At 43.8% G+C, this 22,685-nt stretch overlaps 1 protein-coding gene across 1 annotated transcript in view; it reads right to left on the reverse strand.

The window, feature by feature from the left end:
- The window catches only part of LOC309553534 (aldo-keto reductase family 1 member C1-like), a 48,436-nt gene that overhangs the window by 3,541 nt on the left and 22,210 nt on the right, over positions 1–22,685 (reverse strand). The window contains exons 4-7 of the mRNA XM_082254781.1: positions 20,128–20,205; positions 19,608–19,730; positions 16,159–16,268; positions 14,095–14,260 (exon numbers count right to left, since the gene is read on the reverse strand). Coding sequence (XP_082110907.1) covers positions 14,095–14,260; positions 16,159–16,268; positions 19,608–19,730; positions 20,128–20,205 — 477 coding nt within the window. The remainder of the gene's footprint in view (positions 1–14,094; positions 14,261–16,158; positions 16,269–19,607; positions 19,731–20,127; positions 20,206–22,685) is intronic.

Raw genomic sequence — 22,685 nt, forward strand, 5'->3', positions numbered from 1 at the left:
TGGGGGGGTCGGACAGGCTGTTCTTTTCCTCGTGACACAGTTTGTTCCCATTGGGGCATCAGGGGGAGAGGTGACGTGACTCAGACTGGCCTGCACAGCAATGATCAGAACTGAGGAGCCCTGCCATTTACAGTTGATATAGTTGAAGTTTTATAAATGTATGCACCATGATACTTGTTTTAAAGGATTTTAACTTTTTTTAACAGTCATGGATTGTTTGAACCTCTGCATACCCTTTTTCTGAAACCAATAAAATCACTGTGACATAAAGTGCTATTAACCACTTTACCACCGGAGGATTTTGCTGTCTTCCGTCCAGGCCACTTTTTGCGATTCGGCGCTGTGTGACTTCAACTGACAATTGCGCGGTCGTGCGACGCCGTACCCAAACGAAATTTACGTCCTTTTTTTCCCACAAACAGAGCTTTCTTTTGGTGGTATTTGATCACCTGTGCGATTTTTACTTTTTGCGCTATAAACAAAAAAAGAGCGTTTATTTTGAAAAAATAACAATATTTTTAACATTTTTTTATATGAAATTCCCCCCAAAAAAGATGTAAAAACCAATTTTTTAAAAAGTTTTTGGCCAATTTGTTTTCTGCTACCTATGTTTGGTAAAAAAAAATCGCTATAAGCGTATTTTGATTGGTTTGCGCAAAAGTTATTGCGTTTACTAACAAAGGGAAAGATTTCTGTCATTTTTGGTGTTTTTTTTTTTAACGCGTAATGGCGGCGATCTGCGATTTTTTTTGTGGGACTGCGACATTGCGGTGGACAGATCGGACCCTTGACTGACATTTTTGACACTTTTGGGGGTACCAGTGACATTACTGCAGTAATCAGTACTATATATATGCACTGTTACTGTAAAAATTACACTGGCAGGGAAGGGGTTAATTTTATTGGAGAGGGAGGGGTTAATGTATGCCTGGTGCTTACTGACGTGTAGGGGGGGAGGTGACTGAGTGAGTCATGGACAGATCAGATGTCCAGCTATGCTGAACAGTCCGATCTGTCACTCCCTGTCACTATGGAGATCCGTCCGCTTGTGTTTACACAGGCGGGCGGATCTCCACACTAGATCCCCGGTGATCGGGGCAGAGCAGCGGCGATCGCCGCTGCTCCTCCCCTGGCCCGACTCCCGCTGTGAATGAAAACAGCGGGAGTGAGCCTCCGGCGGCGTGCAAGCGCCGCCCAGAAGGGGGAGTGTCTGACGACGTTAATACTACGTCGTCAGATGATAACGAACCACTCTGCCGCAGTAGTATTACCGCGAGCAGACGTAAAGTGGTTAAAGTCTGAGATTTTTTTTCCCTCACCACGTACTAGCATATTATGGCAGAGTTACCTGCCAAACCCTGTTGCAACTTGTTCTGAGCGCATACATCTTTGTCCTGCCCTCCTTCCAGGCTCCGACTTTAAGCTACTTCAGTTACCAAGTTGCGATTACATCACTCATTTGCACGGTGAGTGTCACAATAAAAAGGCACAGAACCGTCAATTCCACTTTAGGGCTGGCTCACACTGGTGCGATGCCAAACATATAAATAAAAATAATAAATAATCCTTCCGTGCCGTGCAATATAAAGTAAAAAGTTTGGATGCCGTATCCAGGTTGATCGTCCATACACATAGATAGACGGTGCCTGTGTAAGCCCGCACTACTGAAGTGCATGGAACTGGGAGTGTAAAATTTGTTTGATCGTCATTTAATAAACTGATTCAGAGAGCACTAGAGGAGTTTTTTCTGTTTTACATACAAACGTTATCCTGGCCTGTATTATCCTGAGTCCTTAAGAAAGAAGGGGGAGAATGTCATCCTAACAAACCTTTGACACCATTGGGTGTAACAGCATATCTGACTCATTGAAAGAGTCAGAGAGTAAGGTGAGCTGCTAAAGAGCACAGATTTGAAACACATGGAGCACTTGTGTGTGGATTGATGCACCAGCACTTTTTACGTTATATTGCACGGCACGGAAGGATTATTTTTTTTTGTTATTTATATTTATATATATTTTTATTGTTTTCACTATGGACTTTTTTTTTTTTTAATAATTAATTTCCACAAGATATGAATATATTTTTAATGGCTATTTATGAGATTAATGTGTACCAGTATTGTATTATTTAGGATCCAATATTATTATTACACTTTCAAGTTTGCAATTAACCCATTCACTTTTTGGGTTCGCTACGTGATTGTTACTGTTTTCCATTCACTTATTAATTGTACGTATAAACGAAACAAGGGCCCCAGGTTAGAGTAGTGTTTAAATTAAAAACAAATTTATTGCAATGCACTTACATTTAAGAGAATCAACATCAGCATTCAGGTGAAAAGCATGGATCCCTAATGATAGGTGCCGAGGGGTGGTTGGGACGCAAGCACCCAGCCACAGGTGTATTCACAGATCCAGGGATGGAGGATGGGGAGTGGATGATCCGGAGATCCTGAGGGAAGGGGATCTCGCTGTGCCTCCTCCTCCTGGGGACATCCGCGGCACACAGCCGCAAGCAGCGTCACAAGACACTGCCGGTTCCTCCATGGCCCGCCCTCTCCACAGTCTCAGCTGTCTCCTGCCGGCTCCCGTGGAGGAACCGGCAGTGTCTTGTGACGCTGCATCTGGCTCTCACCTCTTCTAGGAGCAGCCGGTCTTGCACCTCAGCATAATTGGACTCCCTCCCCCACATATACTACAGAGACCATCTCATCTTTCAACCCAGGACACCACACTGAAGCACACCTGCGGACAGGTTTTTTGGATTTATGACTATGTGCCATATATAACATTATGTACAGTCCTTCATTATGTGATTGCAGTGAGCGCTGATCCATCGACCCTGGCCGGTGTAGTATTGTTTTGTATTAATTGTACGTGATTGATTTATTAACTATTTATTGAACCTTTGGCGCAGCATTATTTATCTATTTGGAATTACCCCCTGTCCCTCTTTCCTTCTCATTTGTCCCGTAATATGGTCTGATCTATATAGATGTATATAAAATGCACTATTTGTCTTTCAAAAAGTGTTTCCCAGTGCTAAACCTTTCATCCAATTTCTAAATTGCTGCATTTGTAAATTTAAAAAGCCAATACAAAGGACTAGAAATGGTAAAAAAAAAAAAAAATCACTTTTTGGGTGGGTTCAACTAATCTTTTTTTTTTTGTATAATTCTCCTTTAAGGCAGCATGACAGGGGCCTATGCCTACATACTTTTACTAATAGTGTCCCTTGTTCCCATTTTCAAAAGTTGGGAGGTATGGTGTTACTTTTACCACTTTAACACTGCTTACTGTGCTGCTACTGCGGCACAGTGGCTCGTTATCGTCTGGTGACGTAGACCTACGCCAGACATTCCACTCCCTCGGCGGCGCGCGCGCTGCCGGAGGCTCACTCCCGCTGTTTTCAGTCACAGCGGGAGTCGGGCCAGGGGAAGAGAGGCGGTGATCACCGCTGCTCTTCCCCGATCGTCGGAGATCGAGTGTGGAGATCCGTCTGCTTGTGTAAACAAAGTGGGCGGATCTCCTAAGTGACAGGCAGGGTCAGATTGCAGGATTCAGCATAGCTGAACCTGCGATCTGTGCCTGTGTCACATAGTTCCCTCCCCCCACACACGTTAGTAAGCACCAGGCATACATTAACCCCTTGATCACCAATAAAAGTTAACCCCTTCCCTGCCAGTGTCATTTTTACACTAACAGTGCATATTTATAGCACTGATTACTGTAGTAATGTCACTGGTACCCCCAAATGTGTCAAAAATGTCAGTCAAGGGTCCGCAATGTAGCTGTCCTGCAAAAATAAAAATCGCAGATCGCCGCCATTACTAGTTAAAAAAAAAAAACAATAAAAATTACATAAATTTCCCCGTAGTTAGTAGCTGCGATAACTTTTGCGCAAACCAATCAAAATACGCTTATTGCGATTTTTTTTACCAAACATGTAGCAGAAAACAAATTAGCCTAAAATGTTAAAAAATTTGGATTTTTAAATTTTTTTGGGGGGGAATTTCATATAAAAAAAATATGAAAAATATTTTTATTTTTTCAAAATTGTCGCTCTTTTTTTGTTTATAGCGCAAAAAGTAAAAATCGCACAGGTGATAAATACCACCAAAAGAAAGCTCTTTTTTTGTGGAAAAAAGGACGTCAATTTAATTTGGGTACAGCGTCGCACGACCACACAATTGTCCGTTAAAGTAACGCAGTGCCGATTTGCAAAATATGGCCTGGTCAGGAATGGGGTAAAATCTTCCGGTCTTAAAGCGGTTAAAAATACGCTCATTGAGAATTTTTTTGTCAAAAACATGTAGCTAAATATATTTTGGCCTAAATATGACAAAAATTGAATATATTGGATATTTTTTAACTGTCAAAGTTATTTTCAAAATTGTTGCATTTTTTTATTAATATCGCAAAAAATAAAAATCGCAGAGGTGATCAAATACCACCAAAAGAAAGCTCTGTTTGTGGGAAAAAAAGGACGTAAATTTCGTTTGGGTACGGTGTTGCATGACCTCGCAATTGTCAGTTAAAATCGCACAGTGCCGAATCGCAAAAAGTGGCCCTGACATAAGACAGCAAAATCCTCCGGTGGTAAAGTGGTTAATATTTATTAAATATTTTTATTCAATATTTTATATTTTTTACATTATCATTTTTATTTTTATTCATCCTTATATATTTTTTCATATTTTTTTTTTTTATTTCATTCATTCTAAGTCATTTGCATTACATTTATTCTCTTTTTGTATATATATATATATATATATATATATATATATATATATATATATATATATATATATATATATATATATATATAATTTTTTTTTTGGATCTAGTTTGTATTTATGGTTTGGTTTTTATAATGCCATTGTCACCTGTATGGACTGGCTGCAGAGTTTTCGGTTGTGCAGGAGCTCCGGAGTATTTTTAATTATATCTGTATTGTGCAATAAACCTTAGCGGATGTTGTATTTTCTGTGTCAGGGGACACGCAGTGATCCCGCCTCAGTGCGGAAGATCACTACTTAAAGCGGCTGGTGTAACGTTAAAAAACCCTACCCTGTGAAAATTCCCTACCCTCGTCACTTCCTGTGCACCTACATCATTAAACAGCTGAGCCGCTTCCCACTGCGCATGCTCACAGCTGCGGAGGGTAGGGAATTTTCACGAGATAGTGTTTTTTAATGTTATACCGCATCAGCTGTTGCCACGCATACATTAAATCATCTCCGCTCCAACCCATCACACTTCCCTGATCTCGGCTCCGGTATTTATATTTTCATAGACCCGCCGCCGCTTTTACATTTTGGAGCCGAGATCAGGGAAGTGTGATGGGTTGGAGTGGAGATGATTTAATGTTGGAGCATTGATGATTTAATGTTGGAGCGAAGAGGATTTAATATATGCGCGGCAACAGCTGATGCGGTGTAGCGTTAAAAAACACTACCCCGTGAAAATTCCCTACCCTCCGCAGCTGTGAGCATGCGCAGTGGGAAGCGGCTCAGCTGTTTCATGACGTATGTGCACAGGAAATGACGAGGGTAGGGAATTTTCACAGGTAGGTTTTTTTCACGTAACAGATGCTAGCATAGCTCCACCCCTACTGAAGAAATCGAGCGCCCTATGACCGATGACACAACGCGTATAGGGGCGGAGACTTCCAGAGCAACCAGGAAGCCGGCAGCCAGCTCCGTGCGAGCGGGGACAAGCGCCTTAATTTGCACTGTTATCAGTGCTGAACCATGTAAGTTTTTATTATGCTAATTCCCAATAAATATTTTTAAAACTGAGAGCATTAGATCCCTTTGCCTCTTTCTTCTTTTTATGCAAAACGGGATATACACTGCGAGTAATGCTGTGAGCCACTTAAGCAATTGTGTAACATCCAAGCTATTGAGCAACCCTTATTGAAACGGGCAAGAGGAGGAAAACGGAAAATTGTATCATACTTACCGTAATTTTCCTTTCCTGGTGCCAATCCATGGCAGCATACCAATGATAGAGCTCCGCCTCGACTCCTCCCTCAGGACTAGTGCATAGCATAAAAGACAAGAAGGTCCCTTCCCCCAGCATTCTCCTGTAATTTAGAATACCGAGGGTGGGAGCGTATGCTGCCATAGATTGGCACCAGGAAAGGAAAATTACGATAAGTATGATACAATTTTCCGTTTTCCTGGTGCCTCCATGGCAGCATACCAATGATAAATAAATAGCTGACACGGGTGGGATAATGCACACAAAAAATAAATTTTATTCAGACAGAGGACATGGCCGAGTTTAGTGCCCGTCTTCCAAAGTTTACAGTTGTAAGGGATCCTGGATCAATTCTGTAATGCCTGATGAAAGTATGGCGAGAAGACCAGGATGCTGCCCTGCATACCGTCTCCAAGGAGACGTTGGCCCTAGCTGCCCAGGATGCTGCTACAGCCCTCGTGGAATGAGCTTTCACCTGTGTTGGAGGCACCAACTTTTTGGATATGTACGTTTTTTTGATTAGCTTCACTACCCAGGAGGCTAGAGTTCTGCTAGTGGCATCTTTTCCTCTATTTTTCCCGTGAGGGATGATGAATAGTCTTTCCGATATCCTAAAAGATTCGGTGGCAGCCAAGTAGGCTTTCAGCACTCTGGCGATGTCTAATTCATGGCAAGTATTGGAATCCATGTCAGTAAAGACTGGCAATGCCCAGGGTTCTCTTAGGAAAGCTGATGACGCCACTTTGGGGACAAAGCCATGAATCGGACGGAGTTCCACCCTATCCGGGAAAAAGGAAAAGTGTTCCTCACCAATTCCTAGTGGAGTTCCGAAATTCTCTTTCCAGATGTTATGGCTAAGAGGAAGACCGTTTTTAAGGTAAGATTCCAAAGTGAAGTTTGCTCTACTGGGGCAAACGGCTGATTTGAGAGAACTTCCAAAACGAATGAAAGATCCCATTTTGGAAAGGAAGCACCTGTCCGGAGGGCGGATCTTTAATACTCCTCTCAGAAAGGTCACTACTAAGGGGTCTTCTGCCCATCTTCTATTGGATGCGGCCGATATTGCCGCTACCTGAACCTTTAGGGAGCTCAGACCAAGACCCAAATCTAGACCCGTCTGTAAAAAACTGAGGACGTCAATCGTAGAAGGAGAGATCGGGTTGAATCCTTTTCCAGAAGCAAAGGTTTGAAACTTGTTCCAGATTTTATTGTAAACTGCGTTTGTGGAAGGTTTTCTTGCTCTTAGAAGGGTAGAGATGACCTCTGCGGAGCAGCCTAAGGTTTCAAACCTCTGCCTTTCAGCTTCCAAACCTGAAGGTCCAGCTTGTGGGGATTCGGGTGAAACATCCTGCCTTGGGATAACAGGTGAGGAAAGGAGGCGGTTCCAGGCTGAGATACATGGCTAGAGGGAACCATGGTCTCTTCGGCCAATAGGGCAATATTGCCAAGACTTGGACTTCTTCCTTCAGAAGTCTTGAGAGAAAGCTCGCAATTAGTGGGCGAGGTGGAAAGGCATAAGCCATCTTGAAGACCCATGGGCATACCAGAGCGTCCACTGCTTCGGCCGATGGGTGAGGAAAGCGGGAGAAGAAACGGGTCAACTTGTTGTTGCTCGGAGAGGCAAACAAATCTACCTGAGGATAGTCCCAGAGATTGACTATCTGCTGGATGATGTGGGGGTGTAGAGACCACTCGTTGCTGTCCGTGAAGTTCCTGGACAGCATATCTGCTTCCATATTCAAAGTGCCTGGAAGATACACAACTTTCAGGCCGAGGAGATTCCTCTCTGCCCATAAGAGTATTGGCTCCACTTCCCTGAGAAGGGATCTGCTGTGTGTGCCCCCTTGTCTCTGAAGATAAGACACTGCTGCTCTGTTGTCCAGACGCAGTAACACTCTCTGACCTTTGATGATGGATGTCAAGGCTAACAGTTCTTGAAAAGCCGCTCTGACTTCTAGGATATTCGACACAATCCCGTTGGTAGGGAAAGGCCACCTTCCCTGTACCCTTGTCTCCCCGCAATGGGCTCCCCAGGCCTGTCCGCTGGCATCGGACGTAATTGTGATCCATGAGGGAGAGCCGAGGTGATGCGATTTGGAAAGATTCGTTGCGTCTGTCCACCAGTGTAGGCTTCTGATTGTTGATGCTGACAGACTGATCTTTTGGGAAAGATGTAGTCTCTTCCACTGTGCCAGAAAGGCTACTTGGAAATGTCTCAGATGCCAATGAGACCAGGGGACTAACGGGATGCAGGCTGACATAATGCCTATTAGACTCATGCATTGAGATGCTGTCAGGAAAGAACACCGTCGAACTCGGATCATTTTCTGAATAATGGCTTCCCTCTTCTGAGGAGGCAATGAAACTGAACTTTGTTTCGTGTTGAATAAGGCGCCCAGATAAATCATCTCTTGAGTAGGTATTAACTGGCTCTTCTGTAGGTTTATCAACCATCCCATTTCCGTTAATTCCTGCATTAACATTTCCTTGTGGACCATGAGCTGGTTTGGGTTGGAGGCCAGAAGCAAGATATCGTCTAAATAGTGGTAGACTCTTAGACCTCTTTCTCGAAGTGGAGCCAGGGATGAGATCAGTATCTTTGTGAAAACTCGTGGAGAGGTGGACAAGCCGAAGGGAAGGGCTTGGAATTGGAGGTGCAATTGTCCCACTGCGACTCTCAGGTATTTTTGAAGAGAGGGGAGAATTGGGACATGCAAATACGCATCCTGCAGATCTATAGAGATCATCCAGTCCCCTGGCTGGATGGCATGGATAATCGTTTGCAGGGACTCCATTTTGAACTTTTCGAGAAGAATGTGTCGATTCAGCTTCTTTAGGTCTATAACAGGTCTCCAACCTCCTGTTTTCTTTGGGACCAGAAAAAGGGTAGAATAGAATCCCTTGAAGCGCTCTTCCGAGGGAACAGGAACTGCCGCTTTCTGAAGCTGGAGAGATGACAGGAAGTGAGACAGTGCTTGTGCCTTTTGATGGGAGGTCGGCCACGTTGTCTGTTGGAACGAATCTTGAGGAGGATGACCCAAAAAACTCCAAAAATGGCCCCAACGAATAGTCGATAGAACCCAAGGATCCTGGCAGCGGCTTGCCCAGATTGGAAAAAATTGTTTTAGCCTGGCCCCCACTGGGAGGGACAAGGCTAAGTTGGCGTCAAAAAGGTTTTGGCACCTCTTGGGGAGCGGTAAGGGATTTGTTCTTTCTGGAATTTAGGAAGGAAGCTTGAGTGCCTCTCCAGGGTCTCTTGCCCTCTCTGGCCTGTTTTGGCTGTCTGTAATCCCGCACATTAGATGGACGGAATCTTGCTGTAAATGGCCTTGACTTGCGAGCCCTTCTGTCTTGTGGAAGCATGCCCGATTTTCCGCCCGACACTCTCGAGATGGCTGTATTTAGTTGTTCCCCAAACAAATTTTTCCCATCAAATGGAATCTTGCACCAGTTTTGTTTGGATGCAGGATCGGCTATCCATGGTTTAAGCCATAAAGCTCTTTTTGCCATCACAGAATGGAGCATAGCTCTGGCTGAGCAGCGGATGGTATCAATTGCCGCTTCTCCCACAAAATCTGCCGAAATCTTGAGCTCTTCCAGGGCTTTGATTATGTCCTTCCTTGGGACGTCCTGACGTAAGGCAGTCTCGACGTTTACTGTCCAAGACCTAATAGCGGTGGAAACCGAGGTGAGGGCAATTGCTGGTCTGCAAGCTGCACCTGCTGCCCGATAAGATTTTCGTAGGTCTGAGTCATTTCTTCTGTCTAAAGGATCCTTGAAGGAAGTAGAGTCCTCCATAGGTAATGTAACGTTCTTTGCCAGGCGGACTACTGCTGCATCTACAACTGGCATAGAGGCTAAGGAATGCATATCCTGTTCAGCCAAAGGGTATAGCTTGTTCATCCGTCCCACCGAAAACTTCTCATCTGTTTTCTGCCATTCATTATCAATGACCTCCTTAATTTCTCCCATTAAAGGGAAATTGATCTGTTTCCTTTTAAGGAATGGAAAATAGGATTTTGATTCTTGAGGAGTGGGATTTTCTACCTCCTCCCAGGCAATAGCTTCTTTGACCGCCTGAATGAAGGGCTGAACCAAGGTATACTGGAACCCAGATGGATCCCCTTTATCTGAAGATCCGTCTGAGTCTGACTCCTTGGCTGGATGTTCTGCCGGATGTACAGTAGTAATATTTGCGGAGGGACCAGGCCTTTCGGTATCTGGAACATGAGCAGAGGATTCGGAAACAGATTGGGCCGGAACCAATGCTAGTTCTGAAATTGAACCCTTAACTGTCTTTTTGATCAAGTCTACTACTTGTTTGCTTTCTTGCTCCCGATTGGCCGCATAATCTCTCAAGCAGTCCTTGCAGACTAATTTATCCGGGAGGGGATTTGCGCCACAAGCCCAACACTTCTTCCTGGAAGTATGAGGAGGCAGAGATATGGAATAGTCCCGCCTCCTTGATCTTGATCTTCCAGATCTCTGTTGTGAGGATCGGGATCTATATGGACTTTCGTCATCTCGATATCTTGAAGATTTCTCCGATCTCTTGGATTGGGCAGGGCTGGTGAGAGGGAAATTCCCATCACTCAAAGACACATGCTCTCTTTTTTTTTTAATACTCACGTAAAGTTGGTCCCATACCTATCGGAAGTGTGAGGATCTTTTGCCTGGGATGAGCGACTCATGATGGCTTACAAGCAGCAGGGTCAGCTAAAGGGGAAAGAGAGAGAGGAAAATCCCCATTTTTTTTTTTTTTTTAAAGATAACAGAGAGATAGAAACAGAAAGAGAGAGAGAGAAAATACTCTTAGATCTAGACGAGACAGATACATACATACATACATACATACATACATACATACATACACACATATATATATACATATATATACATACACATATACACACACATACATACACATATACACAAACCCTCCCCTTAGTGTGCACATGTATACAGATACATACACACACATTACTTAATCCCAGAAGGACACGCATATAAAAAGAGGAAAATTGCTGTACCTAAGGGCCGGGAAAGGAGCAATTTGCAGGGCTTCTTGATAGAGGCAGCTCCACACAATTAGTTAAACTGCCCCCTTATATGTGCCTTTATTTTAGAAAAAAGGAGGGGCACTGGAGAAAACTGCTGCTTTGAATTAACTTTAATTGTAAGGGAAAGCGATACTCGCTTTCCCTTACAATTAAAGTTAATTCAAAGCAGCAGTTTTCTCCAGTGCCCCTCCTTTTTTCTAACCAATATGGCCGCCTCCTTTTTTCTAACCAATATGGCCCCCTGATGCAGGATTATGGCACTGCGCATGCGCCCGCGCATGCGCCGTGCCTCCCGCGGCATCACGCAGTGGACGCCTGGATCCGCCCACACTCGGTGACGTTTCCCGTTCCACTGCGCATGCGCCCGCGCACCCGACGCCGCTCCACGAGGACGCCGTGGAGTGCGCATTCGTCCCCACCCGCCGGAGAAAAACTCTGCTGCCGATGAAGGAGGACCGAGCGTCCTGTGTACAAAAAACAGGTAACCTTTGGAGAAAAGCATGATAAGAATAAAATACATCCCTGGCAATGAGATAACAAAAAACTCCTGCCTAACTCATATTAGTGTAAAAAAGGGAAAGGAACAAAACAAGACACAGTTAATACATAAACCATCCTCAGGAAAACAATGACATTTATAATAAAATGATAGAATAAAGGGAAACACCTGACCCGGCTGTTTTGCAGATAAGACTCATCCATAATTTTCCAGATATTGCAGACTGCGTTCCTATGAGGAAACTCTGCTTTGACCCCAAAAGATCCACAGAAGGGGTTCCCTGCCTTATTAGTGCTATGAGCGACCCAAGAGCAGGGACTGCGTCTGGGAGAGGCTGAACCCAGCGGAAGCTGCCGAACTAAGTAAGGCAGAGGTAGGGACATACTGCTAACTCTTCACCAGTTCCGGAGGTATGAGGGAAAAAAGGAGAATGCTGGGGGAAGGGACCTTCTTGTCTTTTATGCTATGCACTAGTCCTGAGGGAGGAGTCGAGGCGGAGCTCTATCATTGGTATGCTGCCATGGAGGCACCAGGAAAGATCTTTTAACCCCTAAGAGGAACTGCTCGTTTGACCTAGTGGTAATACACAGGTCATAGTTTCAGGTGAGAGGCCATCCGTTTGGTGGTGGTGGTGGAAGCACTGACACTTTTTAAAGCACCGGTCAAGCACCTTCATACTTGTTTTTGCACAAGGGCATAATAAGTTTTATGGACTTTGAAAGTTTTTATATTGTTTTGCATCCTTTAATCTTCATGTGATTTATATTGGCGCATCATCACTTTTACATTTGTCTCAAGCACTTTTTGTTGTCAAATTGCACTAGTCTTTGCACTTTGTACACTGAGTCACTTTTTCATATTTTCCAAGCACCTAGCTTTTACTGACATGTGATATATATGTTTTAAATAGCGCTGTACTTTATATTTTAATACGGTGTTACCCATCTGGGTTCCCATCAATAACACTGTCTACATGGAGTTTGCTCTCCCCATGGCTGTGAGGATTTGCAACAACTGCTCCAACTTCCTCCTAATTTCAATGCCTAGTGATAGGGCCAATTGCTGCAAACTTTTAAGCACAATGTATTTATGTAATTTTGGATAGGACAAGTTAACATTTCTGTCAGGTTTTTCTTTATGTCTGACCCATTGGTAAAATATTCCTGTACTTCCTGTTTCTGTTAAACCCATGCAATTAATTAGGAGGGCTGTTACGAGGCAGGGAGGCACAGGCAACAATAAAAAAACATTACCTAAAATTCTAATCCTGTCTCATTCCAGTAAACATGCTTTTGTTGTCCATGTCCCTTTTGCAGAGATTACTCATCAGTGTGTCCGTCAGGCAAATCTCACCAATAGACACACAGGGGTTGATTTACTAAAGGCAGAGTATGCACTTTGCAAAGTGCAGTTGTATCAGGTCTTTGTTGTTTTCAGTGCAGTTGTTTTCAGGTAAAACTTCACCTTTCAAAGTATACCCAATCACATGCAAGGAAAATAAAAACATAATTTTTGCTTGCACATGATTGGATGATTAAAGTCAGCAGAGCTTCTGCTCATTTGCTAAGCTCTGGAGCAACTGCACTTGCAGAGTTCAACTGCACTTTGCAAAGTGCACAGTCTATTTGCCTTTAGTAAATCAACCCCACAGAATACTAGAAAACTGACAGAGATGCTAATCCTCTCATGCTCTGTCCAAAACAAAACAATCATTTAGCTGGAACTGGGCTTTAACAATTATTTTTTTTATAGAATATCAATATATTTCTGAATGCTTAAAGTGCAAATCAGCATAATCAAGCGTGCAGACAGGGGGATACCAATAAGACACTAGACACACTAAAATAGGATACCCCCTAAAAAAATACCCACACCACAAAAATGAATATATCAGAACAAAAATGAATAAAACAGAACAATTCTTTTTTATAATAGCAAACACTGCACAAGAACAAAGTATCCCACATATCCCACAACAGCGTAAAACACCAAAAAACAAAAAACCCTTTACTATGCTTAAGCCCCGATATGTGTAGAACGTTTAGGCACCAGTCCCTATTTGATCTCTTGTTATTATGGAATAATCTGAAAAACACAGGGTTACCTGTACCAACAGCTTTAGCTTTTTTATATTAGTTTATTTTGATTCAGTTACATTTGTGGGATTTAGCATGTTTACCTTTTTGTACCTACTTTTCCATCTCATTTATCATATTTTCCTTAATATTTTGTTTTATACATGAGGTATATTATTCAAATTGTCTACTGACTCATGTCTGTTTGCCTCAGGACTCAATGTGAGCAGCATGCAATGTTTAACTATTTATAAAAAGTGACCAATAGCTATCTTTATTTTATTTTTCTTTTCATGATTTTATGCTGTAGGTTCTATTTGTGGGATTTTTTTGTACTTGTATAGCTGTTGTATTCATAAGAAAAAATATGTCTATTTTATTAGATTTTTGTTGTATGAAAATGTGTTTAAGGAGTACCCTACTATTGTGTGTTTAGTGTCTAACTTTTCTGGATGGTTAACTCTGTGAATCACCTGGAAGTTCTGTTTGATTCTCTCTGGGGTGAAGCTCTTTGCGATGATGACAATCCCTCTCTGCAACAGATAACGCATTGCCACTTGTGCCACTGATCGTCCAACCTGCTTTGCAACTTCTTTGAGAATAGGATCTTCCAGCATTTGGGGAGAATTTTGGTTTACCCTTTTAGAGAAAAGACAAGAAGCTTATTTTCTTCCCAATCTTTTTATTATCAGTATAAAAGTAAATCCAAACCCTAAGGCCCCTTTCACACAGGTGGACCAATCGGGTCCGCTTGTCAGTTTTTTAGGTGGACCCGATCGGACCATCCATTGCCCTTTATGGTGCAGCGGATGTAAACGGACTTGTGTCCATTTACACCTGGCAACATTCTATCCGATCCGCTAAAAACAGATAAATGGGGATCCCTTCCCCATCAGTCTGGCGCATTGGATGACAGTTGGTAAACAGACCTCTCACCGTTCATAGAGGAAATCAGGCTGTGTCCATGTTCGCTCTGCATAAGCGGAGTAGACACGGACCTGTCATCCCCCTGCTTAGTAGAGATCAGTGGAAATATCCCCCACTGAGCAGGTGGATCCACTTGTAAAGTCAAACTGGATGACATTGCTAAAAAAACTCAGCTTAGGTGACCACATAAAGGTAACCTAAATTTAACTTCAGAAAAAAATATTTTTGTTTCTGTGAAAAAAGAAAATTTGCTGCCTGTTTATAGGATTTCAAAACCTATAACAGAATACCTTCACAATTTACTGTATACTATATGTGTGTGGAAGAATTAAAAATATATTGATAGTAGGGGACTATTCTCCAAAAAAGTAGATAGTGCATAGAAAAAAAAAGTGAAAGGAATAAAGGGTTAAACATAGAAAAATTATATATATATATATATATATATATATATATATATATATATATATATATATATATATATATATATATATATATATATATATTTATTAGAGATCAACCGATTATCGGGGGCCGATATGCACTTTCCCCGATATATTCGAATCGGCCACCAAGGTGACCGATATTGCCGATATTTCAGGAAAATGCTTGTACCGGAGTGATGCCTGCAGCTAGAGGCATCATCCTGGTACCGGCGTCCATAGCCGACGGTCAGCTGTCTTGTAATGACAACCAATGCGGCTCAACTGTCATTACAAGGAGCGGGAGGGGATGTCCCCCCCCCCCCCCCCCCGCGGCTCGCCCGGGTCTTCTGTCCCACCAGGAGACCCAGGTAACCAGCCTGCACGGCCGCTGAAGACCCGATCAAAGCCGCATTCTGCTCTGATCGGGTCTCCATGTAAAAACCCGGAAGTGATCACTTCCGGGTACTCGGCGCCAGACTCCAAAAAATGACAGCATTCAAAACAGTCAAACTTGGCGTTTTGAATAGTTTTAAGTGCAGAGGAGGGGTTTGGGGTCTTTTAGACCCCCAGATCCCTCCACAAGTGTACCTGTCAAGTGATAAAAAAAAAAATAATACATTTAAATGTACAAAAATATCGGCCAATATTGGCTGATACCAGTATTCAATGGCCAAAATATCGGTATCGGCAACAAATGTCATTTTTTCAGTGTTCCTGGGTAAAAGATTAGTTTCTCTGACAGATGCAGTAAAAGTAAAAGTGTTTGTTCACATTGTTTAACACACTGTTGAGGAACAGCTTTCCTCTATCGTCCATCGACCGACGCAACCTCATCTCCATGAGCTCCATGTTGCCCGGTTGGCTACGTTTAGCCTTTTGGAGTTGACGTTACTGTCTGGTTGCATTTTCCCACCCCTCATGCCTAAAAGGCTAAAACGTAGCCAACCGGGCAACATGGGGCTCATGGAGATGAGGCTGCGTCTGTCGATGGACATCACAGAAAAAGATTTTACGGTAAGATCTTACACAAATCTTGTTTTTTGGCTGATTATAGCTGAATTAGTTGCTAGAACTCACAGAACAGGACCTTAAATATCAAACAGCAGATATTGGCAGCTACATGGGTCTGCATCTGGAAAGTAAGAGGTATGACCTAGGTTCTTAATCAGTTACATCTGCACTTACCAACCCTCAGCTCTACTAGATCCCAGGACACTATACCCGACCAGTACAATGTCTTTGGATTTGCAGAATTTCAACATTTTATCCTGACTGAGGTATAGATGACACTCCACCTGCAGAGAGAAACATTGTACTGGTTAAGGAGTACTCCATGCTAAAAACATATTTCAGTATGCAGGAAAAAAACATCTATATACCTGTAGACTCAGCTTGAGCCCCCCACAAAGTCCTCTGCAATTAGCAGGAGAGCATTCTTGCAGTATTTCAAGCACCCAGCTTTGCCAAAAGTCATTGGTGAGGTGCAATGACTTCTTTAGTGCCACCTGGAAGCATTGGACAACAGTACCAAGGCAATCATCTTTTTTTCAGGTGTGGGAAGGGGGGGGGGGAACAATGAGGATGAATGGTGAAACATCTTCAACAGGTCCAGTTGAATGGAACCCATTACTACTTGCTATACCTTGATCTGGATAAATGAGAAACTTCAGTGGCATTTGTAAGAAGTACCTCAACAGCCAATATAAAATCACCTGGCTATAATGGTCTCTCCTATTCATAATGTCACAGAATATGGCTGGCTAGTGTAACTTCACCTATAGCAGGGGTAGGCAACCTTTAACAGAGGTTGAGCTCAAACTGGACAACATGGAAACATGGAGAAAATGAAATTTAGCACCCTTTAAAAAAATAAATAAAAAATGATCAAGCCCCATATAAAAACACAGCACAGTGCCCTAAACCCCCCCCCCCCCCCGCCCATTGCAGTGTCCTGTGCCTCCTATTAGGCAGCGACACCATCACAGCCCCAAGTATTGTGTCCTCCTCCCCTTCACATCACATTTCCCCCAACTGTAGTGTCCTGAGCCCCCCCCATAGCAGCCCTGTGCCCTCCCCCCAAACCCCCTTTCATACCCCTACTGTAGATTCCTCTGCAACGCTGCCCCCCCCCCCCCCCACACACACACACTGTAGGTAGCAGTCTCTTACCTTACACTGGTAACACAGTGCAGCAGAAAGGAGAGTGAGAGGTTTTACAGTACTGGATGGATGGTTGGAAGCAGGAGCTGCCAAAGTTAACTTTCCACATGAACAAGTTGTTCATTGGTTGCTAGGACCGCCCAGCTTCCTATCAACCAATCACCTGCTGGTTAATTTGAACAGTTAACTCCAGCAGCTCTCGTACTGTGATATGTCCCGCTCTCTGCTCTGCAGGGTGGTGGAGGGGGGGGGGGGGGGGGTGGGGTGGAGGGGGGGGGGGGGAAGGGGCGGCAGGGGCTGAAGGAATGGAAAGACCAGGAATGCAGGAGAAGGACCGAGCAGGGCTGTGTTCCGGATTTCTTCTTTAAAAAAACAGACGTTATACTTACCTGCTCTGTGCAGTGGTTTTGCACAGAGCAGCCCCGATCCTGCTCTTCTTGGGTCCCACAGCAGTGCTTCTGGCTCCTCCCTCCTGCCGGGTGCCCCTATAGCAAGCAGCTTGCTGTGGGGGCACCTAAGCAGGCATGCTTGTGTCCATTCACACACGGAGCCGCCGTTTTTAGATTTTTAGTGGGATTGTGACATTGTGGCGTACAGAGCTGACCCCTAACTGACATTTTTGACACTTTTTGGCAACCAGTGACATTAATACAGTAATCAGTGCTAAATAATATGCACCGTTACTGTATAAATGACGCTGGCAAGGAAGGGGTTAATAACTGGGGGTGATCAAGGGGTCAAATTTAAGCCTTATTGTGCTCGCTAACTGTGAAGGGGGCTCTGTGAAAGGCACACAGAGATTGGTATTTCAGCAACCTCAGTGTGCCTGTCTGCCAGGAGAGCCGTCTGCCAGGAGAGCCGTCTGCTTTGTTTACATAGGCAGGCGGTTCTTCTGTCAGTTTCCCGGCGGCGATCGAGTCCGCTCCTCCCGCAGTCTGGCTCCCGCTGTGTCTAATCAAGACTAATCTTGATTAGTCTAATCTTGACTAATCTGTGTCTAATCGAAACCTCGTGCACATAATCACGTAGATCTGCGTGCACATAATCACGTAGATCTACGTGATTATGCGCAGCCGAGCTGCCCTGCCGCAGTAAATCTGCGTGCGGTGGTCAGCAAGTGGTTAAGGCAAGCAGGCCTAGGGGTATTTGGTTGGCTCTGCACTCCATGCACAATACCATGTTCTCAGGCCAAGCAGCATAAGTGGCTGAGCAAAGGCGAAAAAAAAAGGGTGCATTGTGTTACTTTCATGTATCTGCAGAGGATGGAGAAAATGAATGTAGCGCTCCTGCCCTAGGCTGGCTAAATTTAGTTTTAGCTCTGCTGTACCCAGCTTAGCAGTAATTTATTTTTTAGGTCTGATCTGGTCTCCCTAAGCCTGGGGGTGAATTGCTCTTGCCTGTCTCTGGAAGAAGCTTTCAGAAAAAAAGTAGGAGGGTTAGAAATATGTATCTGACTTTAGCCAATCCATGGGAGGCAGGCACAGAAGGTGAGACTGTGGAGAAGATTGATGTTTGGGAGGGTCTGTTCAGAGCTCTCTCCTGGGACCTCTCCCCCAAGGAGGCAGCCTGTGTTGTTGAAGGAGGTTTTGTCGTCAGGCCTCAGCATGTGCTTGGCTGAGGGCCTGGGGGACCCTGCACTTAAAGACATTTGCTGAAGTGTAATGTAGGGAAGCTGATTGAAGCTGCCTCTTGACATTAGGAGTAGGACCTTGCATAGATCTCCAGGTGTGCTTGTCCTTTGAGGTGCCAGAGGTTGCTACAAGGACTGTGACTGCTCATACAGAGTCTCAGACTAGCTGGCTATCCTTTTACCTTCAGCAATACTTTAACCTGCTAATAAAGGACTTTTCTTGAGAATCTGTCCTCTTGTACCTGCTTGTGGTTTGGAATATCCTGCACCCTGATCCCTCTATCTGCCAGTGTTCAAATAAATCTTCCAAAGACACCCACAGACTGAGCCTAAGTTTGTTGTTGTGCTCTGGAACTGGTACCTGGCAGCTGCTGAACAGGTAAGGGATACTTATTTGCTACACTAATGGTCCCAGCAAGTGCGTAGTCAGGGAGACATGCAGAAAGGTCAGCTAAGGCAGCAGGGAGAAGATGTGGTCAATACAGGCAAGGGTCAGTTCAAGCAACAGGCAGATCAAGACACAAATATGGACAAAAGACAAAATAGTGAGGCACTTGGAGAAACCCATCACAAGTCCATGCACATGGCATCTGATTTTTAAATCAGGTGCAAACAGATGCAAGATCAATGTAAGGCAAGATGTCTGCGGGCATTGCCAGGCTTCAGGACACCCCAGCCAATAAGAGAAAAGAAGAAAGAGCCCAAGGTGTGGCTGCATTGTCTAGCATGCAGCTGTGGAGGAGCGGAGGCAAACCGTTCAGATAAGGTAAATCCATTTACCTTTTTTTTCTGTACAATTGCTAGATTTTCTAAAGTATCTTCTCATTTTATTCACTGTAGTTACCTGATTGCAGACAGGTTTATACTTCAGTCCAGGTGCATTTAGGATCAGCTCCAATTGTTTGCGGTTAAAGTTGGACACGCCAATTGATTTGACCAACCCAGCATCTTTACAAGCCTCCAAAGCCTGGAAATCACCAGTTTACATAGTCAGCTTAAAAACACACGTTCATTTGATTAAACAAAGCAAAATAAAAACATGTTACATCTTTAGAACTCTAAACTTTTTGATGCAGAGAAGTCAAAAAGCTTTATGCTTTCTAATATAAGGAAAGGAATTTTTCCTGAACCCTAAAGGCAGTCAAATACTCCCTAAAGCAACATAATGACATTATTCCTAACATCGAGCTATTTATTTTTGTGCAATTAGAAAGAAAACCTGACTATTTTTGAAAAAATCTACTGTGTTATTACAACTTATTTAGTAAAGCTTATATTGGATTATAGCAATTTCACATATTGTTTAAGCCCTCCCCAACAAACATGGCTGAGCCCAGAATCAATGACCAAATCTCCTGTCTTACCTTCCAGGTATCCCGGATATCAGTGTTGTGAAAAATCAGTTTTCCATTTTCATCTTTGGGCATTGGATCATCTCCAGGCTGGGGAGTAAGAAATAATGGTCACATTCTGGTTTGTAGTGAGGCACCAACCTTCAGATATACTGTATACCATCAGTACTAAGGTGGGGGGGGGGGGGGTGGGGCGACTTAAAGCAGTAATGCAACTATACCATAAGCCAATCTGGACCATCTTGTCTTTGCTCCATCACAATACTGAATTTAAATTACAATTATGACAAATTCTAGCTTTTTCAGAAATCAAATACAAAACTTTAATTTTTGCTAAAGTTAATCTTTAGTGAACTTAAAACACTGAAAATTTAGTTAGGATGGACTTTTATGGGACCTCTGTGAGATGCACTATAGTCGTTGCATTGCTGAATTAACCTGTCTATATCAACCAATAAAAAAGCTCTGTATTCTAAAAGTAAATGCACCACCAGTATACTCGAGGCAGGAAGTATGGCAAAAAGTTATCTCTCCAACAGCTCTGCTCTTGTCCCAACTGGGAGTTTTGGTTGTTCCCATCAACTTGTGTGTTCCAGCTCCTCCTGTTACATTATTATACAGGATTATTATTATACAGGATTTATATAACACCAGCAGTTTACACAGCACTTTACAATAAAAAGGGAGACAGTACAATTACAATACAGTTCAATGCAGAAGGAATAGGAGGGCCCTGCTCATAGAGCTTACATTCTAAATGTAGCACCCCTTTATCCCTAGGTGATGGTGGAGGACACCCAGGTGGCTCAGTGGGCTACCATTTCACCTCATGATGCAACCCTTGACTCTTAGTGGGGTGGAAGTAATTGGACGCTAGTCACTTTAGGGAATTTAACAGAATTTATTAAAGCCAATAAATTTGGAAAGAGTGGGGTAGGGCAACAAGATACACAAAAATAGCCAAAATGCAGATCCCTGATTTTACTTACAGTCAATACAGAAGGAAGGGCATTTAAGCTGGAACTGGCACTTCATACTCCTAATACAGCTTTAAAGCCTAACTCTTGGAAACCTAACAATTATCCCTTGTGGTGGGGCTGTGCCCACAATGCAAGGGTTAATTGCTTATTTAGGTCCAGGGGACATAAAAAAGATGACCTACTTATCTGGTCCTCTGCGCTGCTAGAACAGTCCTTACAGCATCTTCTCCCCCATGCCCCAGTGGTCTACGATCCTGATGTTATCAAGACCAATGCAGGGTCCAGAGTCCTGCATTGGATGTGATGACCAGAGGGACAGTCTACTGCTGAGAGTGGGGGAGTGCCATCTGCCATGGGAGTGGAGGATCAGGCAAGTTATAGTGCAAAAAATCTTCTCTAGACTAAATGAGTAAACACTGCAAGGGATATGTTTTACAATTTCAAAAGGCATTACATCCCTTGGTTGAGCCACCAAACTCTTCTGCAGTGTCCACTGACAATATCTTCAACCCAACTCACTAAGACACTTTTCAGCATTAAAGTCTTCGCCCTCAGTGCTCCAATCCAGATAGGCCAAATTTTCAAGGCTTGTGGCTCAGGCCTCTCCTCTAAAAGCCCTCCCTAGGCAGCAGCCCACCCTTTTTACCTGGCAGCAGCCAGAAAGCTTCCAGTAGACCAACCCAAATTTTAACATTCTCCTCTTACCTGCACCATTAGCAATAAATCTCCTAAGGGTTGGTATGGGAGACAAATATTCAGAGCTCAAAATGAATTTAGACTATTGCTAGGGACACTCCCAACAACAGTCAGAAGTAATCAATAAAATTAATGTAGCACCCTCCTAGGTAGGTGCTAGAGAGTAAATATAGTATTTGGCTCTGTCTGCCTATCAGTGGAGCAGCAGGTAAATTCTATATTTCTCTATGCTTAATATGGAGCAGGATCTTTGAGTTAGGTCTGCTCAATTTGCTCAGTGTGTGGTTCATGTGGTCTGGGGGAGTGTCCCCACTGGTCCAATGGGGAGGCACATTGGACAGTGGAGGAAACCTGGCCAATGGATACACAGGCTTTGATAGAGCCCCAGTAATTGGCACAGACTGGTTGTCTTGGTGCATTGTGAGGTGTGGTATAATAGCCAGGAGCACATGTGCGCGGGGTCTTTGGCTGGCGAGCAGAGTCCCGGAAGGAGGGCGGCGGCTGCCTCCTCTTTTGCAGTGGTTGGTGTATGGTCACAGGCGGTCGGTCTGGTGAGCCAGAAGTGAGGAGCTGAACCCAGGACCAGAAGAGCTGACTAGGAGGAGTTGAAACACTGGAGAACCTGAAAAGAGTACAGGGGATCGTGTCTAAGGGCCTGACCAGGAAGGGGGCCACTCCGGAGTAGAGTAGTCAGAGGACGGGTGTCAGCTGGTGGATATAAAAGGGGTGCTAGGCAAGTATCCTGAAGATAAGCACTCAAGAACATTACCTCAGATCCATCTAGTGGCAGGATGAAGCTGCGGCCTAGCCGTATTCTCAGGAGTCCTCAGCATTGTGAATAGTTCAAGTTTTGGAGTATCCCACTCATCCCTTCTCCCATCTCCATATAAAATA

The sequence above is a fragment of the Pelophylax lessonae genome (genome assembly GCF_965119305.1).
Source record: "Pelophylax lessonae genome assembly, chromosome: 4".
NCBI classification, from domain to species: Eukaryota; Metazoa; Chordata; class Amphibia; order Anura; family Ranidae; genus Pelophylax; species Pelophylax lessonae.